Source organism: Biomphalaria glabrata, chromosome 3 (assembly GCF_947242115.1).
Source record: "Biomphalaria glabrata chromosome 3, xgBioGlab47.1, whole genome shotgun sequence".
Taxonomy (NCBI): Eukaryota; Metazoa; Mollusca; class Gastropoda; family Planorbidae; genus Biomphalaria; species Biomphalaria glabrata.
Genome location: NC_074713.1, coordinates 50,341,286 through 50,368,358, shown reverse-complemented (window position 1 = coordinate 50,368,358; position 27,073 = coordinate 50,341,286). Strand labels below are relative to the sequence as shown.

At 37.5% G+C, this 27,073-nt stretch overlaps 1 protein-coding gene across 1 annotated transcript in view; it reads right to left on the bottom strand.

The window, feature by feature from the left end:
- LOC106055410 (xanthine dehydrogenase/oxidase-like) overlaps window positions 1-25,992 on the bottom strand; it is a 40,027-nt gene extending 14,035 nt beyond the window's left edge. Inside the window, exons 1-14 of the mRNA XM_056022497.1 lie at window positions 25,618-25,992; window positions 20,270-20,366; window positions 18,181-18,238; window positions 16,507-16,603; window positions 14,087-14,192; window positions 12,760-12,886; window positions 11,952-12,013; window positions 10,209-10,352; window positions 9,375-9,449; window positions 2,029-2,173; window positions 1,570-1,737; window positions 709-785; window positions 295-388; window positions 69-181 (exon numbers count right to left, since the gene is read on the bottom strand). Of these exons, the coding sequence (XP_055878472.1) occupies window positions 69-181; window positions 295-388; window positions 709-785; window positions 1,570-1,737; window positions 2,029-2,173; window positions 9,375-9,449; window positions 10,209-10,352; window positions 11,952-12,013; window positions 12,760-12,886; window positions 14,087-14,192; window positions 16,507-16,603; window positions 18,181-18,238; window positions 20,270-20,338 (1,335 nt within the window). The 5' untranslated portion in view covers window positions 20,339-20,366; window positions 25,618-25,992. The remainder of the gene's footprint in view (window positions 1-68; window positions 182-294; window positions 389-708; window positions 786-1,569; window positions 1,738-2,028; window positions 2,174-9,374; window positions 9,450-10,208; window positions 10,353-11,951; window positions 12,014-12,759; window positions 12,887-14,086; window positions 14,193-16,506; window positions 16,604-18,180; window positions 18,239-20,269; window positions 20,367-25,617) is intronic.
- Window positions 25,993-27,073: the final 1,081 nt, after the last annotated feature.

Genomic DNA, 27,073 nt, shown 5'->3' with positions numbered 1-27,073 from the left:
AAGCAAAAGTTTTACCACTAAGCCAACATGCCTCCAACATTGAAAAATGCTGTTTGACATATTCGTACCTTTTTGGTGAATGGAATTGTGACAGACACAAGCACTTCATCACTAGCTACTGCTGTTTTCCTATAACCACAAAAGAATCCTTTATCCATATTCAAAACTCTAGATCCTCGGTCTGTAGAAATTTAAACATAAAGCCATTAATAATCATCTATAAATGAAGAAAAATTGTATACTTTTTTTTTTAAATATGAATATATTAGTGCTGTTGACTTAAAAGAATCTCACCCAAAGACTTGACAGAGACTTGAGCACCACAAGCTAGCAACAAAGGATTTAGATCTGATATTGGGCTGGCAGTCATTATGTTTCCTGCCACAGACTGCAAAACAAACAACTCAAAATCATTTTAAAACTAAACAATTTTTATTAGTATATTTTCTATCAGTGACTGTATAACAAACAACCATTAAATACTTATAAATGAGAAAATTAAACATAATATATTATATTATATTGTGTAAAATCATATTATATAATGTAATAATATATTATATTATATTATTTTATTTTATATTTAGTAATTAAAAACTGTAAGTCAAAGGTAACAATTAACTAGAAGCAAATACATTATACATATAGATCTAATTCTACCACATAAAGCACATAAAATAATGGTGGCCTACATATGTAAATGCTTACTGCAACATTTCTAATTTGATGACTTGCAAACCATTTCAGCATCTCCACAAACTGAACAAATATGCCAGTCTTGTAGTCTGAGGAGTTATAAATATTCATTTTATATATTTCAAATAGTCAAAGCCAGCCATGCTGTATACTGTTTATGCCAGATTTTTTTTAAAACAAAAAATCACATCGCTCTAATAGTGCAAACCCCAACAACATTGTAAGCAGTGGCGTAGCTAGGGTAGGGAGGTGGGGTCTGAATTTGAAAGTCCCCCCTCCCCTATGCCCCCACTTGAGGAGGTCCCCCAAACAAGTGTCTAAAATTTTGTTTGTACATTAAATATTATGGCACTACCTTGTAATCTTGATATCCATGTTGTTATATAAGTTAGTGACCCTGATGCAAGTATTCCACACAGATTAACTCTTTCCAGCAAGGTAACTCTCAGGAAGTATCCTGAGTTATATATTAAATTAAATAAATAAATTATGGCTTTCATATAGCACTACTTTCATGCTTATAGCATGCTCAGAGCTCTTTGGTCCAATCTCAGTTGTGAACCAGTGGGGGGAGGGGGTATCTAGGAGAAGGTTTTTCCATGCTGCCTTCAGGCGCTCAGTAAACACAACTCCCCCCGAGTCGGGTGTCGAACCTCAAGCCCCCTTCATAGCGCACTAAGCCTCTCGACCACGCTTCCACGCTTATTAAGGGATATATTTATTAAGTACATTACCTCATGTCATCATGATGAATGTCAAAATGCAGGGGGCACCTAAAGAGGACAAGCCCCCCCCCCCACCCCCCGGGTCCCCAAATCCCTAGCTAGGCCACTGATCTTGTGTGAAAGATTGTTCATACTTGAGTTTATTTACCTGGCTGAGTTGCAATGGCTTCATTTAGTTCTGAAATCAACCTTGAAAGTGTCACAGCGCCACCAACAACTAAGCCTGCCTCTGTCATTTGAACCTTTGATAATTCCTTGATATTTGTTGTGGAGATGAGTACTGGGAACTTCATATATTTGAACTTGGTATCGACACCTAAAAATAGAGTTCTGTTTATAATTGGCTTCTAAATGAGGATTCGTTAAATTATGATTTCTATCTCCCACTATCCATTTGTAAATATAACAGGTACTATGTAATTTTCCATTTTCGAGCTAAGCCAACACATTTATGGTATAAAAATAAAATGTGTTAAAAGTTTTCAAATGTTAAATTGAATGTACTTTTTAGATAGCCTTCAGGGTTAATAGGTAAAATCCCTTCACCATGCTACATATAGGATACATGCATTATGTTTTTGTATGATCAGTATGAACAACAACATACCTATCTCTGTGTTGCCTACCAACAACTTGGCAGTGGGATAATTCTTTTTCAGGGCCAGTAACTGGGGTAATGTTTTAGGCTGAATCCATTCAACATCCGTGCTACTGAATTGAATTATCTCCCCTAGGTATTTGTTGTGATTTATCTGCGTTTGGTCACAAATATATACAAAGATAGATAATCTTATCTTATAATGAGATAATTAATGGATAGACTGGAAACATGATTGTCGATTCTATTTTAAAATTTCGTTGTTTAATATGATATTAATGATTTCTATTACATGTAAAATTATTAGGCCTAAATTAGAAACATTGAATTGAAAGGGTTTTCATTGTAATAGGTTATTGAAGAGCTTCTTACAGTGAAAGGTTATACTTTCGAAGAATTAGGTCATGCAGTTGTCCGGGTATGCTATTCTGCCTCAAAGTGGAAACGACCATTTGAGAAAGTGATTAGGCTAAATGAATAGCGAAACAAAACTCCTGTGGGAGTGTCCAAGGGAACTGCGAGAGCTTTCCCATTGCACAGTGCGGAGATGAAAGTGAAAGAGAGCTTCCAAGTCCCTGTCGATAATCCATGCGACGTTCCTTAAGGGACCTTTACACTATTTTATAGTATAATTTTGTACAATGCAAAACATAGCTGCTTCGGTCAAATGACTCATTCAACCAATGGGCAGTTAAACCAAAATATGATTCGGTGGTATTATCAGCTGTCCAAGTGTCCGTTGAGAAAGCGATGCTTTTAGCATCAGATAGCATTTCACGAAGCTTTGAGGAAATATTGTCGTAGATATCTGGAATAACACGTTCTGTAAAATATTTGCGACTAGGCACAGTGTATCTTTTCTCCAGTACTTGTAAAAGTCCAATAAATCCAGGCTTCTCAACTACTTGGTAAGGTTCCATGTCAGTTGCAATCATCTTTGCTATGGCCAAGTGAATGCGTTTAGCATTATCACTATTAATATCCCACAATTTAGCTTTGTCTAAGACCTCTTTAATCCCTGGTTGCTGCTTGTGTGTGAGGCTTGACGAATCACTGGAGCTCGTAGACGTACTGGCACAGGCAGTGATATTACTTGATGCTGATTTCAATGCAGTCATTTCGTTGAATAAGTCTGGGTGTTTCGAGCGTAGATGACTAATCAGAGTGGTGGTTGAGAAGTCTTTAGGTTTGCCTGGTTTACCACGTGACATTACTATTTTACAAGCATTGCAAACTGCTTTAGAGTTGTCCATTGTTTTGACATTAAAGTAACGCCATATAAGTGATGACTTTTTATCAGCCATTATTATTGCTATTTAATTTACTAAATGCCCTTGCAAGCCACTTTTATACCCGTGGCTTGTGTAACAAAATACTTGTAGGGGTGTGTCCTGTAGTTCAGCGCTCTAATTGACATTTCTCTTCAAGTAAACAAACTTAGTGTCATCATCTAGTGACCTCTAGACAGTGTCAATATGTCTTAACAATTTGGTTTGTGGTCCAGACCCTTGATTGACAACCTATCTCATAATAAACAAACTCATACTAGATTAACCTTATAGAGATTTGGCTTGTAGTCCCGCCCCTAATAAAAATTCTACTCCAAGTAAACAAACTCAGTTCCCTCATAAGATGTGACCTCTAGACAGTGTCAACACGTTGACATCTGGCTTAATGTGGTCAGTTGCCTATCTGTGAACTCAATGTTATGGACTAAACAAACAAAAGGAGGTGGGGGTTGCTCATCTCTACATCTGGAGATATACCCACACATCTAGACAGATTATCAGTGTGACGTAGTTAAGGAATATTACGTGTTTACTAGTCCACTCAAAGGTCAAGACAAGCTTTTAAAATGTGCCAGACATCGCTGCTACGTATGTAATACGAATTTATAATGTAAAGTCTAGTCTACCCCCCCCCCCCCCCAATAACAAACCTAGTTCCCTCGTGTGACCTCTAGAGAGTGCTTACGTCCATCGTATCTGACTTGGGGTCACCTGTCAATCAATGAACTCAATGTGATGGGCTAAACAAATAAAAGGGGGAGGGAGTTGTTCATCTAGAAATCTACCTGGTTACCTTAGAGGTGTGGCTCTTGTAGTCCAGCCACTCCCCCCCCCCCTCCCAATAAAGATTAACTACTAAGTAAACAAACTCAGTTCCCTCGAAAGGTGTGGCCACTAGAGAGTGTCAATACGCTGACATTAAACCTACGTCCATCGTATTTAACTTGTGGTTACCCGCCCATAAAAAACTCAATGTGATGGACTAAACAAATAAAAGGGGGTGGGAGTTGTTCATCTCTACCTCTGGAGATATACCCGCACAGCTAGACAGACGTCTGGTCAGCATGACGTAGTCAAAGAATGTAGCATTTTAACATGTTAACTAACTTACTCAAAGGTCAAGACAAATTGAAAAAAGTGCCAGCCATTGTTGCTCTGTATGTAAAGCGCATTTATGATGTAAAGTTTCATCTCTATTTATATTAAGTTATTAACACGCCTTGTCTTTATAATAAACGATGTTTGGTGCATATTCTTAATGGCTCTATTTTTAAGCACATTATTTTGTTTTCATATAAACATTAATACATTCTATAACAGACAGTAATGGAACGAGGTCCACTTTATGCATATTAAATTATGTACTTTTTACTATCCGGTTTACTATCCGGTAGTGATATCCGACCGGAGCCGAATAGCACCGGATAGTAAAAAATGCCGGATATTCGTCAGAAGCCGGAGCCGGAGGGACTATCCGGTGCACCCCTACTTTATACTAATGTCGAGTCCTGCACGGTTAGCTAGGTACAACATAGGAAAATGGCGGAGGTTCCCGGTGTACTCGGCCTTCGGTCATGCATTCTAGTCCATGCGCCCGGAGTGCCAGATATATCGGAAATAGCAATGCTTTACATAGGCATTGACTTGGATCTTTTCCAGACAGAACGGTTGTTCAAGCAGGCTTACATGTCTAGAGCAGACTAGAGCTCGAAGAGCCTTCGGCTCAGCTCTTATGACAATCAAACGGTCATGCACTGGACAGATTTTCGTCCTACCAAAACATCATCGGGCAAAGTATGGGACTGGAATACCAACAAATGCTGTTGATCAGTTTCGTGGATTTCAAAAAATGCGTTTATAGAGACTATCGCGAATCATTCTGGAAAATAGCAAGTGAATTTGACCTCCAACATTTTATCCTTTTTTTGCGACATCTCTAGGCCTATAGCCAATATAGCTGTTAGAACAGACGATGGAATCGTGGGGTTCTTTAACATTGAAACAGTTGTGACTCAAGGATCTATCGTATCTTCATTTCTCTCTCTCTCTCTCATTAAAAGTAAAATAAACCGGTATCTCATGACATAAACCAAACTGACTTAAAGGACGTCGATTTTGCAGACGACATAGCCATACTCGGAAATACAATGAAACGTATACACGAGATGACGGAAAGCCTCGATAAAGACGCACTCAAAGTATTAGCTCCAGGTCACCCAGTACCCCTGCCATTATTTGTCATACAGATCTTGAACAATAAAAGTTAACCTGACCTATTTAGGCAAAGTTATCACAAGCGAAGGAGATGCATATCACAACGTTGCATGTCAGATAGGAAAAGCAGGTGCCTTTTTTTTTTTTTTAAGTACGGCTTATCTGAACAAACAAATCAACCAGCCCCGAGACCAAAATCTCCCACCCCAATTGTTTCAACGGCCACCTAGGCTTAAGACGTGGAAGGTTGAAAAGAGGCTTAACGTGACTCAGCGGTGACAGCTGAGATGGATCCTAGGAATAACATATCGTGACCACGTTACCGTTAGAGAAATCTTTCCCGCATGGGCGTTCGCTCCCTAAAGGAAGTGGTGACTGAATGTCGTATGGGATTCGTGGGACATATCCTTAGACAAGATGAAACACGTTTATTAAAGTCAGTCTTAACATGGAAGCCTGAAAGAGAAAAGCCAAAGCAAGGCCGTCCACGTCTAACATAGTGCAGCATTTTTTAGAAGACCTAAAATTTGTGGGCACCAGTTGGTAGAGGCTGTGGAAGTCACATGTGACTGATCTCTGTGGAGAAATCTGTCCACCCGGGTTCCAGCCATGACTTTACAAGCTAATAAGAATATTTTAAAGACAAACGTACAGAGGATTTAATGTTCACAAAATTTGTCTGAAAGCACAATTATAATTTGGACAAGTTAAGTATCATATATGTTTTGGAGTGTGGTGGCCGAGTGGTAGAGCACTTTGCTTCCGAACCGAAGAGTCTCGAATTCAAATATGACGAAATCTACAAAGGTCCTAAGTCTAAGTGTTGCTCAAACTTGTCACGTCGCCAGATAACAGGTCTGAGGGAGCGCCGTAAGTTCACGCAGAATTGTCCGGAGGTGAGCCCCTGACGTCAAGAGTTTTATCCTAGAGTCTATAACGCATTAATTTTCTCATGGTAGTTCAAAAAGAATTCAATTAGGAAGTATTTAGCGGATTGATACTGAACTGTAAGACACATTTGAGACAGTAAGAGCAAGTAAGTTTGCAATGAGTTTTATCGTGGTATTCTGCAAGTCGTCTTCTAGCGAGCCTGTTTAGTTCACGCAGAATGACGTCAATAGAACGACGTCACTCGAGAAGCATTTGTCTGTTCTGAAGCGAGAAGGTGGCAGACTCTAGAATTACTTTGGGGAAGACGCACTGAGATGTCGTCTTTAAAAGAAAATTTTCAATCGATTTTGTTTGCTAGCGTCTTTCACGAAACAAATAATTTTCTGCTAGGGAGAGAACAAACTGTAATAATAAATGGCTCTAAATCAACACCAATAACAGTAAACTCAGGCGTACCTCAAGGAACAGTCTTAGGTCCACTACTATTTTTAATTTAATACATGATTTACCAATTTGCATTAGTTCAGGAACAAAAGTCAGATTATTCGCAGACGTTTGCATAATATATAGAACAATAAAAACACAAGATACAGAAATTTTACAAAGATGATGAATTACAGAAATGGGAATCAAATTGGAGCATTTCTTTCCACCCAGAAAAATGTCAGTTATTAAGAGTAACAAAAAAAAACCCACTAAAACTAATTAATTTTAATTCCACTTATCTTTTTCATGGTAAACCAGTAACAAAGACTAAAAACGCAAAATACTTAGGTGTTATAATAAAATAATAAATGAAAAACTGTCATGGAATCCCCATATTGATGAAACTAAAAAAAAAAATCAAACAAAGCATTAGGGTTTATTAAAAGAAATTTCTATAAAAATCAAATAAGAACATAAAACTAAAATGTTATTTAAACTTGGTTAGGCCAATAATAGAATATGCATCCTCTGTTTGGGACCCCTCAACTCAAGAAAACATTAAGAAACTGGAACAGACACAAAAATAGACCAGTGAGATTCATAACAAACGAATATTCCCATTTGACTAGAGTAATAGTCTTCTGTCCAGAAATGCCTCTAAATCAAACGCATTTTCTAATAGTGTCACTCTAGTCATATGTGAAGCAGGGGCGGACTGGCTATGCCCGGTGGGCCGGTACCCAATTGGGCCGGTAAGACCACAGTAATCGTCTTCTTTTTTTGAAGTGACGTCTTTTATAAGACAAGAGCCGCACGGATGCCAATGTGGCATGTATATTCCTTATAAGGATATATTGTTCACCGTATGCATGTGTACAGCTATCGACAAATTATCAAACTTAACATAATGATTTTGAGGACAGATAGACCTAGATATGGCTGTCAATTATATAATATACAATTTATGGGCCTGATGATATAGAAATGCCCTTGCAGATTTTGACACCCAGTCCGCCCCTGCATATTTGTGTTTCTTATTAATCTCATGGCTCTATTTTTACGCCTTGTCTAGCCTCTTTTTCGTTTCTTGAGCTGAAGAGTCCCAAAACAGAAGACGCATACTCAAATTTCCCCTCATAAAGAAATGTTTGGCTTCAAAAATTCAAAGAAGACTAAAGTTCATTCAATTATAAACTAATAAAACAGTCAGTGTGCTCAATGTTTTTTTTTTAATCATTTTGAAAAGGCTAAAAAATAAAATAAGAATTCAGTTACATTTTGTCCTCGATGACCCTAATGTACTTTTGTAGACGCTAACAGAAACCTTAAATCAGCATGGTAGGGCAATAAATGTTCAGTTTTTTGTGTGTTCCTGCTTGGGTTTACTACCAGCAATACGTGGTGCAAGAATGTTTTTCTTTGTCCTACATGCATGTTGTTGTTTTTTTCTCCTGTTGTTGCACACATTACGATACGACACACATTCAGATAAAGCAGCTAACACGCGATGTTTTATTAGTTGGTATTATACCATTACCCATTAGTTAGAGATGTTCAAATAGCTTACTGAAAGAAAAAGATTTACGTTACAAGAACGTCTTATTCTAAACAATTTGTACAAAGCTTAGGCCTATATTATGTTATCAAATCGTCTGTCTGTCTGTCTGTCTGGTAAAAAACGTGTAAACGCTATTTCTCCCACACCCAATCTCAAGTTGAAATCTTGCACAATAATTTCTAGTACCTGACAAAGCAGGATTTAATAAAAAAAAAAATTAAACAATTAGTTAATTAAATATTGGTAATTAATTATTTGTTTGTGATCGAACAAGGGAGAGAAATCGTACTTAACAGATGTAGTGGTATAAGTTGAATTGGTGGGTAAGTATAAATGGCGTTACTTAGATTGTAGTTTAGGTCTATTAGTTTATATTCGCGTTTTATATTTTAATTAGAATTGTGCAAAATGCAAGTTGCTGAGACTAATTCAACATCATTGTAATCTACAAAAAAAAAAAAAAAAATGAGATTCAAACGGAAGAACTTAGGAAATTGTATTCTTCAGTGCTGAAAATGCACAAAAAGTATTAAACACCTTTTTAAAAACATATATTATCAACACCTCTTTTTTTTTTCTTCTGTATACCGCATACATCAGAAAGCAGTGTATTTATACTTTCTCCACCAAAGATGAGAATCTCTATCTATAAACGATTTATTTCAAAGCAGGTGACACAGATGTGCCAAAGAAAAACAAATTGTGTTTAATCATGGAGGTTAAAATTAATACTGATCGTGAGCTAAATCTGTAATTTATTGGATCCTGTGAGTGATAAATTCACTGATTAGGATGACAGCTTTCAAACAACGCTGATTTAGAAGTGACGTTCTATTTGACTATATGGATGATAGTGTCAATCAAGTGCTCGAAGAAAGATTGGGTCTATCTAAAAAAGATCTCACTTAAATTGCAAATTATTTATCTATGTGACCTTAAAATCCCTGATTTTGTTATGAGTATTCATTTAAGCTTACCTTTAGGTCTGGGGGGAAGATTGGCTCCTGAGATGGTAAGTGTGGCTTAAGGTTGCTGACTTTTGGTCCCAAAACCTGTAGTAAGAATGAGAAGATGTTGACTGGTGTAGTAACTGGACATTATTTCATTCATGCAACGTAGGCCTCAGAGGCGGCCCTAGCACTGCGCGAGTGTCATATCAGGGCTACGAATATTTGTACGATGGTGTAAACGTGACAAATGATTCTCTTTAGCGCAGGGCCCCCTAAAGCGCGAGGCCTAGTATGGTTGCCCCACTAACCCCCCTTTGGCCGCATCTGCTAGTCATATTGTTGTGAATTCAGACCCTTTCTTCTCTCTCTGTTCGTTTCTCTCTCTCTCTCTCTCTCTCTCTCTCTATGTTCGTCTCTTTCTCTTTCTCTCTCTCTGTTCGTCTATCTGTGCATATATCTAGATCTAGTTACATACGACGATACGGTCAAACAAATACAGGTTGTAGCAAGACCTAGATCTATAGGGCCTATATTTTTTTCTTACTTTTAGGATATGCCTGCAAGCCCACTATCTCTATATGTTTCAAATTCTTTGTCTATGGTTTTAGGAAACGCTTGAATTTTATATATAGTTCAGTGTGGCACATTCATACATTAACCAGCTGCTCTGTTTTATTAAACAGTATCTGATTTTTTTTTTACATAAAATATTACGCCATTATCTCATGTCATGATGTCGTATGTCAAAATGCAAGGGCCTCTAGAGAGGTCAAGCCCCCCGGGCCCCCAAATCCCTATCTACACCAATGTGTTTTAACTAGAACTGTGCTAATGCTCAAACAAAAGTCTGAAACGCCCTACTTGCACGTGCGAGACATCATATCCGTTTTGTTTGTCAAGGCTGTCTCCGTTGATGAGATCTGTAGGACTGACGTGACCGTTGCTCGAAACTGGTGACTGATTTCCATTTCTACAACACTGGCTACCAAGAGAACATGTAAACTCCTAAAAGATACCAAAAATAGTTGAAATTTACAAGGAGATATTTTAAACAACATTAGACGAGTACTTTTTTTTTATAGATCTATTAATATAATTACTTTTGTATGGCGCGTCACTTTTTTAAGGGTGAAGGTTTCCGTGCTGCCAATAGTCACTAAGCAAACACAACTCTGCTAGAGTCAGTAAAAATAAATTCCTAATCTAGGCTAAATTGCGATTCGAACTGGAGCTCCCTGGGTTTGGCAGCGAAGTGATTTAAGCCATGGCTGGCTTGGCCACGTTCGTAGAATGCCAGTAGGTCGACTTCCACAAGACATTCTGTATAGCGATCTAATAGAAGGCAGGAGAGCCGCTGGTCGCCCACTTTTACGGTATACGGATGTATGCAAACGCGACATAAACGCTCTTTAAAATTGACCCTAGCAGCTGAGAAAAAGTAGCACTGGATAGATCCAAATGGAGAGAGAGCATAAAGGAAGGGTCTCGGATTGCAGATGCCATACACAACAGAAGCAGAAAGAAGGGTGAAAATGCAACGGCGCCTGGTGATTACAAGTGTCCAACCTGTGACCGCAGCTGTTTATCAAGGATTGGCCTCTTTAGTCACACAAGAAGTTGCAAAAGGAAAAGATCGTCTCTCGAGACGTAAAATGCGACAGATTTAAAACATATAGCAACATATTCGACAATATAAAACAATAAATACAGAATTTCACTGTTCTTATCTAGACATGACGATGGGAAACAGATCTGAAGCAGCTTGGGGTTAGGACGTGGAGACGAAAGGCCCAGGAGAGATCTGAATGGAAGGATGTGTTGAAGCAGGCCAGAGCCCTCCATGGGCTGTAGCGCCACTGGGATGGATGGATATCTAGACATGTTCATAAAGGTTCATATAGTATATTATCCACATCTCTATTATCTTTAGATTCTTTCGTTAACATAATAAGTGATCTTAGGTAAAACAAAATCTCAACGTTATAAAGTTTCAAGTAGACATATCTATCAAGTCATCGGCCTTATTGTTGTAGGTTTTCGAGAAAAAAGCAACAGAACTTTGTTCAAATTTCCAGCGTTTGGTTCTTCCAACAGCCAAAGTAGGAAACTTAGTGCTTGACGTTTTAAAATGTAACATAATCAACCAATCAACGTCGAGTGAGCGCGTGAAAAAAAAAAGAGGTTTTAAATAGACTGCCCTTTTCCCAGTAGCGGAACACTTTTAATGAATAGTTTCGAACCAAAACTTTAAAAAATGATAATCTCATAAACATAGTAAAACAAATATATACGTGGGGATAGGAGAAATACTAGTTCCACACTTTAAATCCATTAATTTTCATAGTGTTAAAAATATATAGATTTAAAAAAAAATTATTTACTGCATTTTTTCCCCTCGTGTCTTCATAGTATTGTTTTAGATAGAAATACTTGTTTAATGTCCGAATCAGATTGAAACGCGGAATTCATAATATGCAATGCTATGAAAACCAGATTTATCTTGTTAAGGCGCACTATGATAAAAGCACTCTTTCTCCAACTGTTACGGAGTCCCGCGATAATATAAAGAGCAGATGTAAATAGTTATGGTCCTTAAACACTTACTTTAGTGAATGTTTTAAATCCGTCAAGTATGGCTCTGTATCCAGTACACCGGCATAGATTACCTATATGGAGACAGACGTCATTTAACAATGATAATAATAATAATGTTATAACCCTAGTGGCGGACTGAAAGGGTTAATGTGTGTGCGGCCTACTGACACACATGATTCAAGCCAATCACACAGGTCAAAGGCTGTTGAATAAGGGACATTACTGCTAGTTCACGCAAATATGACCCATGTTGTGGTCATGTGTTCGAGAGCCTTCACGGACTAGCGACAGTGTGTAACAATAGACAGTAGAGTCCAGGACAGCAAGCCGTAAGGACTGTGTGCTACAAAGTGAGTCCTTGAAATTGTAGCTGTACGAGTCTAGAAGAAGACAAAGAAAGACTTGTAGTGTTTAGTAGGCAGTTCTATTGTACAAGAAAGCATTTGAATTTGATGTGGGGAAAATAATTACGGAGAAAAAGAGTTAAAGATATTTGTTGATTTGTAGTGACATACGTTTGAAGCAGCAGCAAAATAACGCAAGGAATATTCCATTGTCTACTACGAATGCATGACAATGATGTCTAAGTCATAATACACTGACGACACAATGATGATATAGTAATGATGAATTGATAATGACGACACAATAACGTTGACTACTAACGACACATTGATTATGACAATGGCGACACAATAATGACACATTGATAAATATAATACTTTAACGGCGCAATGATGGTATGGTATTGAAACATTGATAATGACAAAATGATGACAAAGGAATGACATATTGTCGAGAAAAAAAAAGAACAAACCATCCAGGTATTCCTCCAGTTCCCTGACGGTAGGGCAGGCATTGTTCCTGAGTAACGTGTACATACTCATGACCATACCAGGTGTACAGAAGCCACACTGTGACCCATGGAACTTGGCAATTCTCTCCTGTCGTAGATATTTACATTGTGTTTTGTTTTTACTTTGTTTTGAGACATGAAGATTATTAGGGTTTTAAAGGAACTTGTTTCAAAGAAGAGAGATTAACTTCTAATTAAATTGAGCAACAAAGCAATGACAGTTTTCGAACAGCAAGACAAAGTGTGTTTTAAAAAGAGTTACAACCCTTGTCTGTTTCTTTAATCTGACACCACACAATTTTCAACGTGAACATGAAAGTTCCGAAAAATTTATGCGAGGCATTCGCCCCCCTTCCCCCTGTCCGTTTGTTGTTGTTTTTTATTTGTTTGTTTCCAAATCCTTTAAGCTGTATGAGTGAAGAGTTGGCAGTGTTCAATTTCAAATCAAATGCTGAACTACAGCTAGATACGGAACAAATATATAAAAGTCTGGTGTGTGGACACGTATCTTCTGAACTACAGCTAGATACGGAACAAATATCTAAAAGTTTGGTGTGTGGACAAGTATCTTTTGAACTACAGCTAGATACGGAACAAATATCTAAAAGTTTGGTGTGTGGACAAGTATCTTCTGAACTACAGCTAGATACGGAACAAATATCTAAAAGTCTGGTGTGTGGACAAGTACCTGCTGAACTACAGCTAGATACGGAACAAATATATAAAAGTCTGGTGTATGGACAAGTACCTGCTGAACTACAGCTAGATACGGAACAAATATATAAAAGTCTGGTGTGTGGACAAGTACCTGCTGAACTACAGCTAGATACGGAACAAATATATATAAGTCTGGTGTGTGGACAAGTACCTGCTGAACTATAGCTAGATACGGAACAAATATCTAAAAGTCTGGTGTGTGGACAAGTACCTGCTGAACTACAGCTAGATACGGAACAAATATCTAAAAGTCTGGTGTGTGGACAAGTACCTGCTGAACTACAGCTAGATACGGAACAAATATATAAAAGTCTGGTGTGTGGACAAGTACCTGTTGAACTATAGCTAGATACGGAACAAATATATAAAAGTCTGGTGTGTGGACAAGTACCTGTTGAACTACAGCTAGATACGGAACAAATATCTAAAAGTCTGGTGTGTGGACAAGTACCTGCTGAACTATAGCTAGATACGGAACAAATATCTAAAAGTCTGGTGTGTGGACAAGTACCTGCTGAACTACAGCTAGATACGGAACAAATATCTAAAAGTCTGGTGTGTGGACAAGTACCTGTACTGGGTGGATGTTGTTAATGTTGCCGATCCCTTCCACTGTGGTCACAGCCAAACCATGCATGGAGCAGACTGGCGCGAGACAAGCGTTCACGCTGTAGTGTGTTGGGGGCAGTTAATAGAAAATGTGATGGTATAATATACAGAATGAGAGACTCACGCAAAGACTAACAGACTTTCAGAATTAAAATAGTCTGAACAGTGACTGTATCAACTAAAACCACCTCTCTTTCAAACATGCACACACACATAGTGTCAAAAACCTGACACAAATTGAACATATAGTCGACCCACGTATTTTTGCGTATTTTTATTTTTTCGATGTTTATTTTTTATATTTTATTGGGGGCCACCATATTCACTTTGCCTTGGGCCTTCATTTATCTAAAGAAGGCTCTGTGTATAATGATTTGTTCTACTGTAGATCGCAAGGTCTGGGGTCTGAAAGGTGTAATTTACTTTACTTACAAAGTATGTAGGTCATTCTGGGTCTTCATTTCACGTAAAAAATCCTTTTTTTTTAAAATTCTAAAACAATGTATCTTTTTTTAAATTACTGTTTAGCAAATATAAGTAGAGAGAAATGAACATTCTAGCAAAGCTTTGAGTTAAAGCCAAATTGTAAGCAATAAATGTAAGAAGGGCCTACAAATATATTTACTATTAGGCCTATTTATTATTTGTGACGTGGGCTACCAAGTCTTTTTTTTTTCTTTATTTTATAGAAGACTGGTGAAAAACAACCCATTCTTGAATGGGTCAATGAAGATTTTTAAAGAATCGTGTAGATCTTGCAACAACCAACCAGAATTTTAAAAGGCTACATGCTTTTGTTTTCCTAACATACCCACTTATATTTATGCTGCAACAAAAGGCTTAATTCAAATTAACTCCTTTTGTTTCTCATATCGTCTGCACGGTCCCCTGATCGACCCATTTTCAGGCTCTTCCGCCCCCCCCCCCCCAAAAGAAAATCGCTAAACTGACACACAAGCTGTCACTTACAAAAAGTTGATTGTATCGCCTTCAGAAATTCCATGTAGACATGTGTCTAGACTGTCAATGAGAATTTTATTAACCACCAATAACACATCAACGAAAAAGATAAACAATGGCATGTAACAATGACACATATCTAATAACACAACAATACAGACTGTATATAGTAAACAATATACAACAGTCAACATCTCTCAACCCCAGTTACACATTAGCACGATTAGCCTAGACTGAAAAAGACATGAGCGTAGCCAGGGAGTTGGGGTTGGGGTTCAACCCCCCCCCCCCCCCGAAAGGAAATCCCCCCCCCCCCCCCGCAGGGGGAATAGAACTTTGTGACTGATTTTTTGCTTTGATTTTGTTTAGCTTAGGGGACATTTTAATAGTAAACCATCACTTGTCCCAGCGCAGCCAATTGGGGTTTTGAGTTTAAAATCCCCTACCAGGGGGTTTGCGGTTAAAACACACACAAAAATTGCAAACGAAAATCCCCAAACTCCAAAAGCATAGCTAAGGGAGATTTTGAGTTTAAAACCCCTCCGAAATTTTTTTTACAATAAAACTCCCTCTTCAATATAAGATTAAAGCATACATCAGTGACCAGATTCTATGGGCTTTGCCCAGAGAAGTTGTGTGTTTTAAAATCTCCTCCAGAGGGCTCTAAACAGATGGTTTTAACGAAAAAAAATCCATTTTTATATAAATCTAAAGCAAACTACATTCACTAAATTGCAAGAGCGTAGTCAATAGAGGTTACAATTTTTTACCAGTCGCCGGGCTCCATTAAAAAAGTGCAGTGAATAGCATGGAAGTCATCTGCCGAAATTGAAAAAAGACTAAATGTGGCTCAACAAAGATGGCTACGACGGATTTTAGGTGTCAGTTATAGAGATGGGTCTCAATCAAGGAAATCCTACGCCGAACTGGGAGTTGACAACTTAGTAAGGTTGTGACAGAGTGTTGCATGACGTTTGCGGGACATGTTCTCTGACAAAATGTATACTAAGAGTTGCGACATTAGCACCATCGACGAATTAGCACTTTCAACAACAAGAGTACTGTGATAGCAGTATAATGCACTGTAGATACCTCAGAATATGAAATTGTTTTGTTTTAAATTCGGAAATAGTGCCTGGCGGCGGGGCTCCGATCCTAACTCCACTGGGGGAACTAACAGCGTTCCCCCAGACCCCTTTGCTGACAAGGGCGGGATGTCTACAATTTTTTTTACTAACTCCAGGAACACACACACACACATATAGAGAAAAAATCCTCCCAACCCCCAACCCGAAATAAAATCCTGGCTACGCCCATGGAAAAAGATATTAACAATAAAATAAAATAATCATATTCTAATAACTTATTGTAATTGTTGTCCATTAACAAAATAATAACAAAAGACATTCTTAAAAAGGATATTTTACAGTATCCGTGTCATCGCTATATCTGGACACCATGACTGTGCAAGCCCCACATCCCCCTTCACCACAGCCAAGTTTACTTCCGGTTAGACGAACTACAGTAAAAGTTAAGTCTAATTAAAGATTTGTTTCCATTGGATAATATACATCAACATAATCAACTGTCTGTTTACAATTCGGTGAAATATGTAGATAAAAAACAAGTAAATATATATATATATATATATATATATATATATATATATATATATATATATATATATATATATATATATATATATTAGAGGACATTTTTCTTTAATGAAGCTGGTGGCTGTTTCGTAAGAGCGAATATTGTATTCTTAATAACTAATGAATGATAGATTTAAACAAAAAATAAATATTTTCTACCCGGCCCCAAATCTTGTTTATGCGCACGTATAAATCTACTCAGAATCAGAGTATTTCAAATTCTAATGATAGGCCTTATATATCTAAGAAGGCTGTGCGCAAAATGTTCCTGTACGTCGAGTTATTAATGATGACTAGGGCCTGCATGCGGAAATACCCAGAGTGTGATAGTGACATTCACGGCTGGAAAACACTAGCTCTCGATAGCGCCTCGTGGCGTGAAGCGTTGAGTGTCGGTATTCTGAAGATACAAGGAAAGGAAAGCGGCCAGCATGAAAGATCGCAGAGCCAACAAAACAAGCTGAGAGAAGAAGCAGGCCTATCTGCAGTAGACCCAACTTACCCAGGCCATGTATGGGGCCGGATTTTTAAAGGGAGGATTGGACTTTAAAGCCAAAGTCGAGTTCATAGGAAAGGAGGAGGAGCTTATCTTCGACCACAAAGGAGGAGCTTATCTTCGACCACAAAGGAGGAGCTTATCTTCGACCACAAAGGAGGAGCTTATCTTTGACCACAAAGGAGGAGCTTATCTTCGACCACAAAGGAGGAGCTTATCTTCGACCACAAAGGAGGAGCTTATCTTCGACTATAAAGGAGGAGCTTATCTTCGACCACAAAGGAGGAGCTTATCTTCGACCACAAAGGAGGAGCTTATCTTTGACCACAAAGGAGGAGCTTATCTTCGACCACAAAGGAGGAGCTTATCTTCGACCACAAAGGAGGAGCTTATCTTCGACCACAAAGGAGGAGCTTATCTTCGACCACAAGGAGGAGCTTATCTTCGACCACAAAGGAGGAGCTTATCTTCGACTATAAAGGAGGAGCTTATCTTCGACCACAAAGGAGGAGCTTATCTTCGACCACAAAGGAGGAGCTTATCTTTGACCACAAAGGAGGAGCTTATCTTCGACCACAAAGGAGGAGCTTATCTTCGACCACAAAGGAGGAGCTTATCTTCGACCACAAAGGAGGAGCTCATCTTCGACCACAAAGGAGGAGCTTATCTTCGACCACAAAGGAGGAGCTTATCTTCGACCACAAAGGAGGAGCTTATCTTCGACCACAAAGGAGGAGCTTATCTTCGACCACAAAGGAGGAGCTTATCTTCGACCACAAAGGAGGAGCTCATCTTCGACCACAAAGGAGGAGCTTATCTTCGACCACAAAGGAGGAGCTTATCTTCGACCACAAAGGAGGAGCTCATCTTCGACTACAAAGGAGGAGCTAAATAATTTTAAAAAAAACCTAGCCTTAACTTATGCGTTAAAAGCTGAAAGGATACGTTTATCTCGGAGGTAGGTCAACAATGTCATCTTCGGATCTGGTGCTGAGTCTTCAATCTGGAACATAAAGAGAACCATTAGGTCATTGATAATTAATGTACGCACTCATCGCATTTCCATGAGATGATCCATAGCGTTAGGTCATTGATAATTAATGTACCATTAGGTCATTGATAATTAATGTACGCACTCATCGCATTTCCATGAGATGATCCATAGCGTTAGGTCATTGATAATTAATGTACCATTAGGTCATTGATAATTAATGTACGCATTCATCTCATTTCCATGAGATGATCCATAGCGTTAGGTCATTGATAATTAATGTACCATTAGGTCATTGATAATTAATGTACGCATTCATCTCATTTCCATCAGATGATCCATAGCGTTAGGTCATTGATAATTAATGTACCATTAGGTCATTGATAATTAATGTACCATTAGGTCATTGATAATTAATGTACCATTAGGTCATTGATAATTAATGTACCATTAGGTCATTGATAATTAATGTACGCATTCATCTCATTTCCATGAGATGATCCATAGCGTTAGGTCATTGATAATTAATGTACCATTAGGCCATTGATAATTAATGCACCATTAGGTCATTGATAATTAATGTACCATTAGGTCATTGATAATTAATGTATCATTAGGTCATTGATAATTAATGTACCATTAGGTCATTGATAATTAATGTATGCTACCATTAGGTCATTGATAATTAATGTAAGGCCACTAGATTATCTGACGATTTTCTGAATTGATCATTATTGCTATTGTTTCAAGAAGCGCTCTAAAAGTTTAAATAGTACATAAACAAACAAATAAATCAACAAAAACATCGATAATCTGCAGAATTGATACTTAGATGCGGTGATACCTATTAGTTCTTTGTAATTGCCCTAAGAGTTGAGTCTAAGACTCTTGGAAGTCTAGGCCTATGGAAGCTTGTCCTAAGAGTTGAGTCTAAGACTCTTGGAACTCTAGGCCTATGGAAGCTTGCCCTAAGAGTTGAGTCTAAGACTCTTGGAAGTCTAGGCCTATGGCAGCTTGCCCTAAGAGTTGAGCCTAAGACTCTTGGAAGTCTAGGCCTATGGAAGCTTGCCACAACCTCTCTGTCTGAACACACTTCCGGGAAAGATCCAAGTAGATGTAAATTATTACATCCCTTGTGCAGATGTCTCGTATTCCAAGACGCTCAGGATGGGGAAGCAGGAGCAAGACCGAGCTGTCCGGGGAATCTCTACCACATTCATTCTCTGTACCACATCAGTCTTGCAGATGTCCGACATAGATAACGGTGTGTGGATAATGTCATGTCTGTTGAGGCTTTCTTCCATCCCCACCAGTGAAATGGACTCGGTCCTTAAGCAACCCAACGCGGGTAGTCTAATCGTCTCCTCTAACGACAGTTTCCACCCGAGCGTCACAGCGAGACTGAGAAGCAGTGGCCGGTCCTGTTAGTTCTACTTATCAGACAGAGTTGGTTGGTAAAGGAAAACAACTGTGTTAGGCGCCTCAAATCCAGTACACAGGGACACCACTCATGCTTTCAAATTCCAACGAATCTAAATCTATATTGTCTTGACATAAATTTAAACGATATATCTCCAACTGCTTGCTTGCTTTCAAGAAGATATTCCCATGCACTGTTTCTGCCATCGTACAGTTGAATGTCAAAGACTTTGCTTTAAAGAATTCTTGCTTTATATCAGTGCAAAGAAATAGGACATTGGACAGAGTAATGGGCTGCGGTCAAACATTAGAGACATTGATTCCAAACCTGGAATTTGTGTCCACCACATCTGTGGTAACCCCATCCATCTTTTATGCTATCCAGGTGCAGCCATGACTGAGATAGGAATGTGGCAAATGATCAGTTGTGAGCTCCACAGGGATTTTTATCTAGCACGAAAAAAACCTATGTTTAGTTTATCGTAACAATCCTCAATTAGAGACTCTCCCTTTTTGAAGTTACGAAAAATATAGAATGGAATAAATGCTCAAATCCACCTAAAACACGCACATACAAAGAGAGAGAGAGAGAGACAGACAGACAGACAGGTCTGTGCCACCTACCTTTTGACCGTTGACATAAAAACATAAGACACTGGAACCAGAACCAAGGCTGATGTCCGGTTCACCCATGTTGGCTTCTGTCACAGCTCACGCGTTCCTGTAATAAATCATGGATGTGATTAAGGATTGTAAATTTTTTTTTTTTTTTTTTTTTTTTTTTTTTTAAAGGAAACCTCAGAATTTGCGCTATTCAGTTTTAGCTTTATCATCATAGGAATCCTTGGGCTTTATGCCTCTTTTCTTTGCCTCTTTTTTGGGCTTTATATGCCTCTTTTATGGGCCATCTTGCCTCTTTTGTGGGCTTTTTTTTTTTTTTTTTTTTATTTTTTTTTTATAATATGTTTTTATTTGTAAGTTACCATAATTCACAAGTATTAAATCATAAACAATTGAAAAGTGATTAACCTAAAAATATAATAACAGTAATAGAAATATTATTTAATATCCAAGACATACTACCTAACCAATGAACCCCCTAAAGACAGAAAAATGATACAAGTATACTCCACTCCAGAACAATCAACACAATATCAGATATCCCTGACCCCCAACACCCTATTTCTGAAAAACTACATGAGCATTATACAGGTATATGAAAATCAAACTAGATAATTCTCTACCCTAAAGTCCATTATTTTTCTAAACGTAAATTCCAAGTGATTAGGATCAAACACCTTATTATTGTAAATTAATTATGATATTTTTTTCTACATGTTCTAAAATAAATAACAACTTTCAATATAATTGTTTTTTACAAAAATATTTTAAATCTTATATTAGCTATTATTATACTTGCATTGATGAGTTAAATCTGAGATTATTGTGAAAAGTTTTGTTTATTAACTCTTTTATCTTAGAGCTAATTTATATCAAGAGATTTAGTATTTAAAAAAATCACGTCCATATTTGTTATGTACTAATATATACCAACAAATGTCAATTCATAGACTTATATATTATACACAAAGATCATGCTTTCTGTATTTTCCATGACCAAACGAAGAATCGATTCTATTTTTCAATTCCTTCTATTAGCCTGCACTCTCTTCACGAGGCAATGGAAGGAACATGTTTTTCCGGAAAGGTTGGATGGATGGAAGTCGATTCTATTCGATCGGATCCAGTATCCGATTCAATCTAATCTGATACGATTAGGTCCGATAAGATTTGATCTACTTTACATTCAAACCGAGCTGATCATATCTGATCCAATTATGATTCATTTGATCCGACCCGATCTAATCCGATCTATTGTGATAAGACCCAATCATTTCCGAGTCGTATCCGATACGATATAATCCTATCCGATTCGTGTCCGATTCAATTTGATTCGATTATATCGGAACTAATTAGATTTGGATCCGATGAATCAAATCCTATCCGACCCTATCCGACTAGATCTGATTAGATTCAATCATATCCGATCTTGATTTCGATCCGATTTGATCTTATTACATTCAATCTAATCCTATTCGGATCCGATCCGATCAGATCCATTTAGATCCAATCCTATCCAATCCGTACCGATCAAATCCGATCTGATTCTTTCTGAACAGATCTACAACAAAGAAGCATTACAAGAAATTTATAAAGAAATCATAGACCGCAATCAGCTTCGTAAAGAAGAAACTGTGGTAAGCTCTCAGGACTGCCGTCTCGATTGTCCCGGGTTTGAACCCTGCATCCTGCCACCCACCGCCGTCCTGCCGGAGGTTAGGACTATAGGATGTAATAATCTTCAAATCTTAAGGAACATTCGAAACATGTCAAACAATGCAAGTATTTGTTTATTACAAAAGGATCACGTCTATATTTTGTTATATACCAAACAAAGGTTACATTTATGCTTCATACTAAGATCATATTTATACAGACAATATCTCCAATATTACAATATCCTAAAAAGAGCATGTTTATAATTGCGGAGGGGGAGAGGAGAGGCTTTCGACTGTAAAGGTGAAGTCGAGTGTGGCGATTGTCCCTACCACTCCATTCCCCTTAATCCACTGGTGCTACTCTGACTTTCGAAATAAAAAAAGGAATAGAAAATGTCATGGATACATTAATTCAAAGTCCGACCCACGAGTGTATGGCAGTGCATGTATGCGTCTGACACACATGAAACACATTTTTTTCCGATAATATCATAGCTTGTTGAGTTGTATGTTGATTTCTTTAACACAAATTTAATGTCTGCACTCACGAAGTAGAACTTTATTTTGTCGCAGCCATTTTGACGCGATGGTTGTTTTGGAGCAGCTTTTTTGGCGCTCGACCTTTTTTGGCGCAAAAAGTTTTAGCTACATTATTTTTGTTCATTTCATATGTATTATAAAAAGAATGATGTATATCAATATTTGAATGTGTTTTTTAATGTAAAGAACTGTTGTTATTTTTGTCCATTAGTTTTTTTGTGCGTAATTATTGTTATGTCATTAACATGATAATATGTGAGGGATTTAATTTTGTAAAAAAAATAATTTAAAAAAAATAAATAAAATGAAGCATTGATACAGTTTTTGTTCACGTCTTATTAAAAATACAAAAAGATCATTTATATTTTATACTATGTATAGGATTCTACAGTGTAATGAACATTTTTTCTTACAAAAAGTTTTGTGTTTTATAAATTATCGTCAAATGACGTTGTAGGTCAGTGTCGAGGCCTTCTATAAGCATGGTCTCGCACTCAGCTATTTGACTTTGATAATGTTAAGCAAGTCTATATTTAATTAATGGATCAATCGATTTCATTTTGCTGAGTAACGAACCATATCGGATTGAAGAAATAGTCACATCCATAGCGCATCTTTTTGTACCTGGTCTGTTTTGAATATTAACGCTTCTGCTTTAATCAAGTTTTAATTGTCATGATCTGATGATATAGAGGTATCTCTATAAACTTATGATAAGCCGAATACCGTGAAGTCTGAAGACTGCAAAGTTTGACATGGAAATAATGACCAGCTGTAATATATTTCGCTTTATCTGCTGCAAATGAAGCCCTGTCTTCAAGGGATTGATTTCTGTATGAGCTCATTAACTCTTTCTCTCCTAGTTAATCTCCGTTGATTTGAACCCTCATTTTCTTTTGTTTTATAAATTTTAATTTGTGTTACGTAAACGGAGCATGCTGTCTGTGTAAGCTCTGATGCTGTCCGTGTAAGCTCCGATGCTGTCTGTGTAAGCTCCGATGCTGTCCGTGTAAGCTCAAATGCTGCCTGTGTAAGCTCCAATACTGTCTGTATAAGCCAAAGGGCTGTCTGTGTTGTCTCCGATGCTGTCTGTGTAATCTCCAATGATGTCTGTGTAATCTTCAATGCTGTCTGTGTAAGCTCCAATGCTGTCTGTGTAATCTTCAATGCTGTCTGTGTAAGCTCCAATGATGTCTGTGTAAGCTCCGATGCTGTCTGTGTAATCTCCAATGTTGTCTGTGTAAGCTCCTATGATGTCTGTGTAATCTCCTATGCTGTCAGTGTAAGCTCCTATGCTGTCTGTGTAAGCTCCAATGCTGTCTGTGTGATCTCCAATGCTGTCTGTGTCAAGGAAAAGTAACTTTCATTTCTTTTCATCTGTTCTGCCCTGTCCTACACTCTACAGCGTATCTAGTCTACTGGTTTGTTGTGATCATAGGATCTGCCTAAGGTAAATTAAATTGCGGCATTCAAAGTGATTGACAGTTAGTGGTGGGCGCAGTGTTTACAGTGGTGTGGGTGTGTGTGCTTATTCTGTTTTCAGTTTTCCAGTTTGACACAAAAAAAAAAGGCAGACGTGTATCAGATACATGGACCGGGCGACAGGTTTTGGACAAAGTTACACGTAAAGAAAATTGATCTTCTTCCTTGTTCTTATTTGCCTTTTATATACTTATAAGGAGTAAAAGTTCATAAGATGCTGTCAGCTTATGTGATTATTGTGTACTGTCAGGAAAAAGCCTGAAGACTAACCCGAAACTCTTGACACAAAATACAACAGGAACAAACACAGAAAAAGTGCTAATAGGTTAAACAAGGGAGATTATCTAGTGTTGACCCCCCCCCCTCCCCACAACCATAGACAAAATATAAGACGAATTTCCAATAACACTATACGTCACAAAGAAACATGTATTAAACATTTGTTGTTGTTTTTTTAATCCGTTCCTCCTTTATGAAGCTGATGGTCTTTAATTTCTCATTTTATTCATTTCTTGTAATGCTTCATTATTGCAAGAGTCCTTCCAGCGAGCTCTATAACATAAAGTTCTCCTATTAGTCTAATTGTCCAGCTGACGATTAGGCTCCGCCGGGTCATACTAGACGAGAACTCTGAAGTCTAGTAAAGACGGCGCACAAAATGTTCATATACGTTCATATATTTCTCTTATACTCCAAAGAATCAGACCTTCCTGTCACTTCCAAAGAAACAGACCTTCCTGTCACTTCCAAAGAATCAGACCTTCCTGTCACTTTCAAAGAATCAGACCTTCCTGTCACTTCCAAAGAAACAGACCTTCCTGTCACTTCTTTATTTTTTTTTCCACCCGCAATCTTTTCACTGTAATGAAATATGCGCTGTAGACTCCAAGAAAAGGCATTTCTTTAGCTAAAAATCCAAAAAACAACTTTGTAATGGGGCTCCTTCCCGGACCCCAAACGTGGATCTTCCAGTGCTCCTTCAATGGGCGGGGTTAGGGAGAGCGTGGGCGGGGTTAGGGAAAGCGTCACATGGTTGAGAAAAGCTGATGAAGATTTACTTAAATCGCCTTTCTTTACTATTCATTAACCTGTTGACCATAACAAAGTCACAATGCTTTGCTTCACATACTTTAATCACCCTGTGACGAAGGCTTAATGCACTACAACACAAAAAGAATGCCAAAATGTGACGAGTAACTAAATTCGTGAATAATAATCGTGATAGCATAACTTCTCAACAGGTCGCAGATCATTTTATTTCTAATTCAATTAGACGTAATATTAAATTAACGTTTTTTAGTCCAGTCCTTCTATTAGCGCGCACTTTCTTGTCAAAAATTGGAACGTGGTAAAATAAAGCCAAAAAGTAACGGATCTAATCATTTATTTCAAGCTACAATCTCGCCAACAGTAGTCTCGCTGGACGGCTACGTTGATAGACCGCCGCGCTAATGAGGCGAATATCGTGGATTCGAACGCCCTATGGCCTTTTTTTCAAATCTTTATTTTTTAACCTAAAAAAAAAGGACTGTTTAGTATACCGTATCATTTGAACATAAAATAATAATTGAATTTTTTTTTGTAAATATAAATGCTTTGTTTGAAAATATAGATGAACTGAGAATCATAGTGAACAAATAAAGTTTTATAGGTATAAAAAAAACAACTTACGTGCACTTGAATAAGAGATAAAGTTCAGAAAAATATAAGTTGTTCACAATTATATATACGACGATGGATATATATATATATGTATATGTATGTATATATATATATATATATATTGAGAGAGAGAGAGAGTCAAACAGATATAGATATCTAAAAGGTTGCGTAGTCTAGACCTTTCAAGCGGGCACTTAATGACATGAACACCTGTTAACAGACTGCACTTAATAAAAGATAAATTGTTGTCAATGAAACCCAACAATGCGAAACATGTTGAAAATGACGTCGTTCCGCGTGAAGGATTGTCTTTTTTTTTGTTGTTGTACAACGTCTGTCGTCTGCTGTGTATTACTAGTAGGTTGTGTATTGAGAATATATATCTAGGGATTTGCAGCCATTCTCTTCTCTCTTCTAGTTGTCACGTGTTTTTGTTCAGCAGACGACAGCTTAGTAATTGACCATATTTATTCTTGGACACGCGCGTTTTATCTCTGGAACAAAACATTTGCATGACTCGTTAATATGGTGGTGGACATCGTAGTTTGAAATAATTATTTTGTTTTGTTCATTTTACATTTTCCACTTTTTGTATATTTCAAATCCTCGTATCTTACGAATTCCTCATTGGCAAATCCTGGGTGGACACGGATCTAAAAAGAAAATGGCTGCAACGATTTTCCTGGAAATGTAACAAGTTTATATATATCTTTGGGGAAAAAATACTAGTTAATTGGCCACACCGGGAAAATCTCAGGGTTGAACGTTTTAATTTTTGGAAATATAATAATTTTAAAATAAAATTTGGTCTGGAGTTCTAGAGACAATCTATATCTTGAACACACATCAGTGGAAATTCCCGATCATATTCACTATTTATAAAAAAAAAAAGTTCAAGGACATTTATCTTATCTCATAAAATACAGACGTTACTTCAAAAAAGAATATGATACCTTCCTACTGTCTTTTATGCAAAAACAAAATTTAATAAAATACTCACACAAAGATAAAGGCACACTCCTCGTCCCATATGCTAGGACAAATTTGTACAAATGCTCCTTCTTCCCTAGTGCTATTAGAGCATGGAATGGGTTGCCTGAGCTAGCCAGGAAAACCAGTGACTTGGTAGAATTTAAGTCATTGGTTAATATGCATGACTAAATGCATGATGCGTAGGACGTAATCATCTTCTTTTTTGAAGTAACGTCTGTATTTTATAAGATAAGAAAAGATAAGATATGTTTCCAAGTCTGGATCTATATCACCAATCAAGAATATTCTATACCATATCTCTACCTAGATCTAAATCCAGTATTCACATTGACTATTGCCCTTTAACTTTATCTCCTAATTAACGATATCATCGTTGATTTGACCCCATTAAATTACATTAATTTTTGGTTTGAGAAAGTATCATTTGTGTTATATAAAAAGAGTATGCAGTCTCCTATAATTCTATACCAAA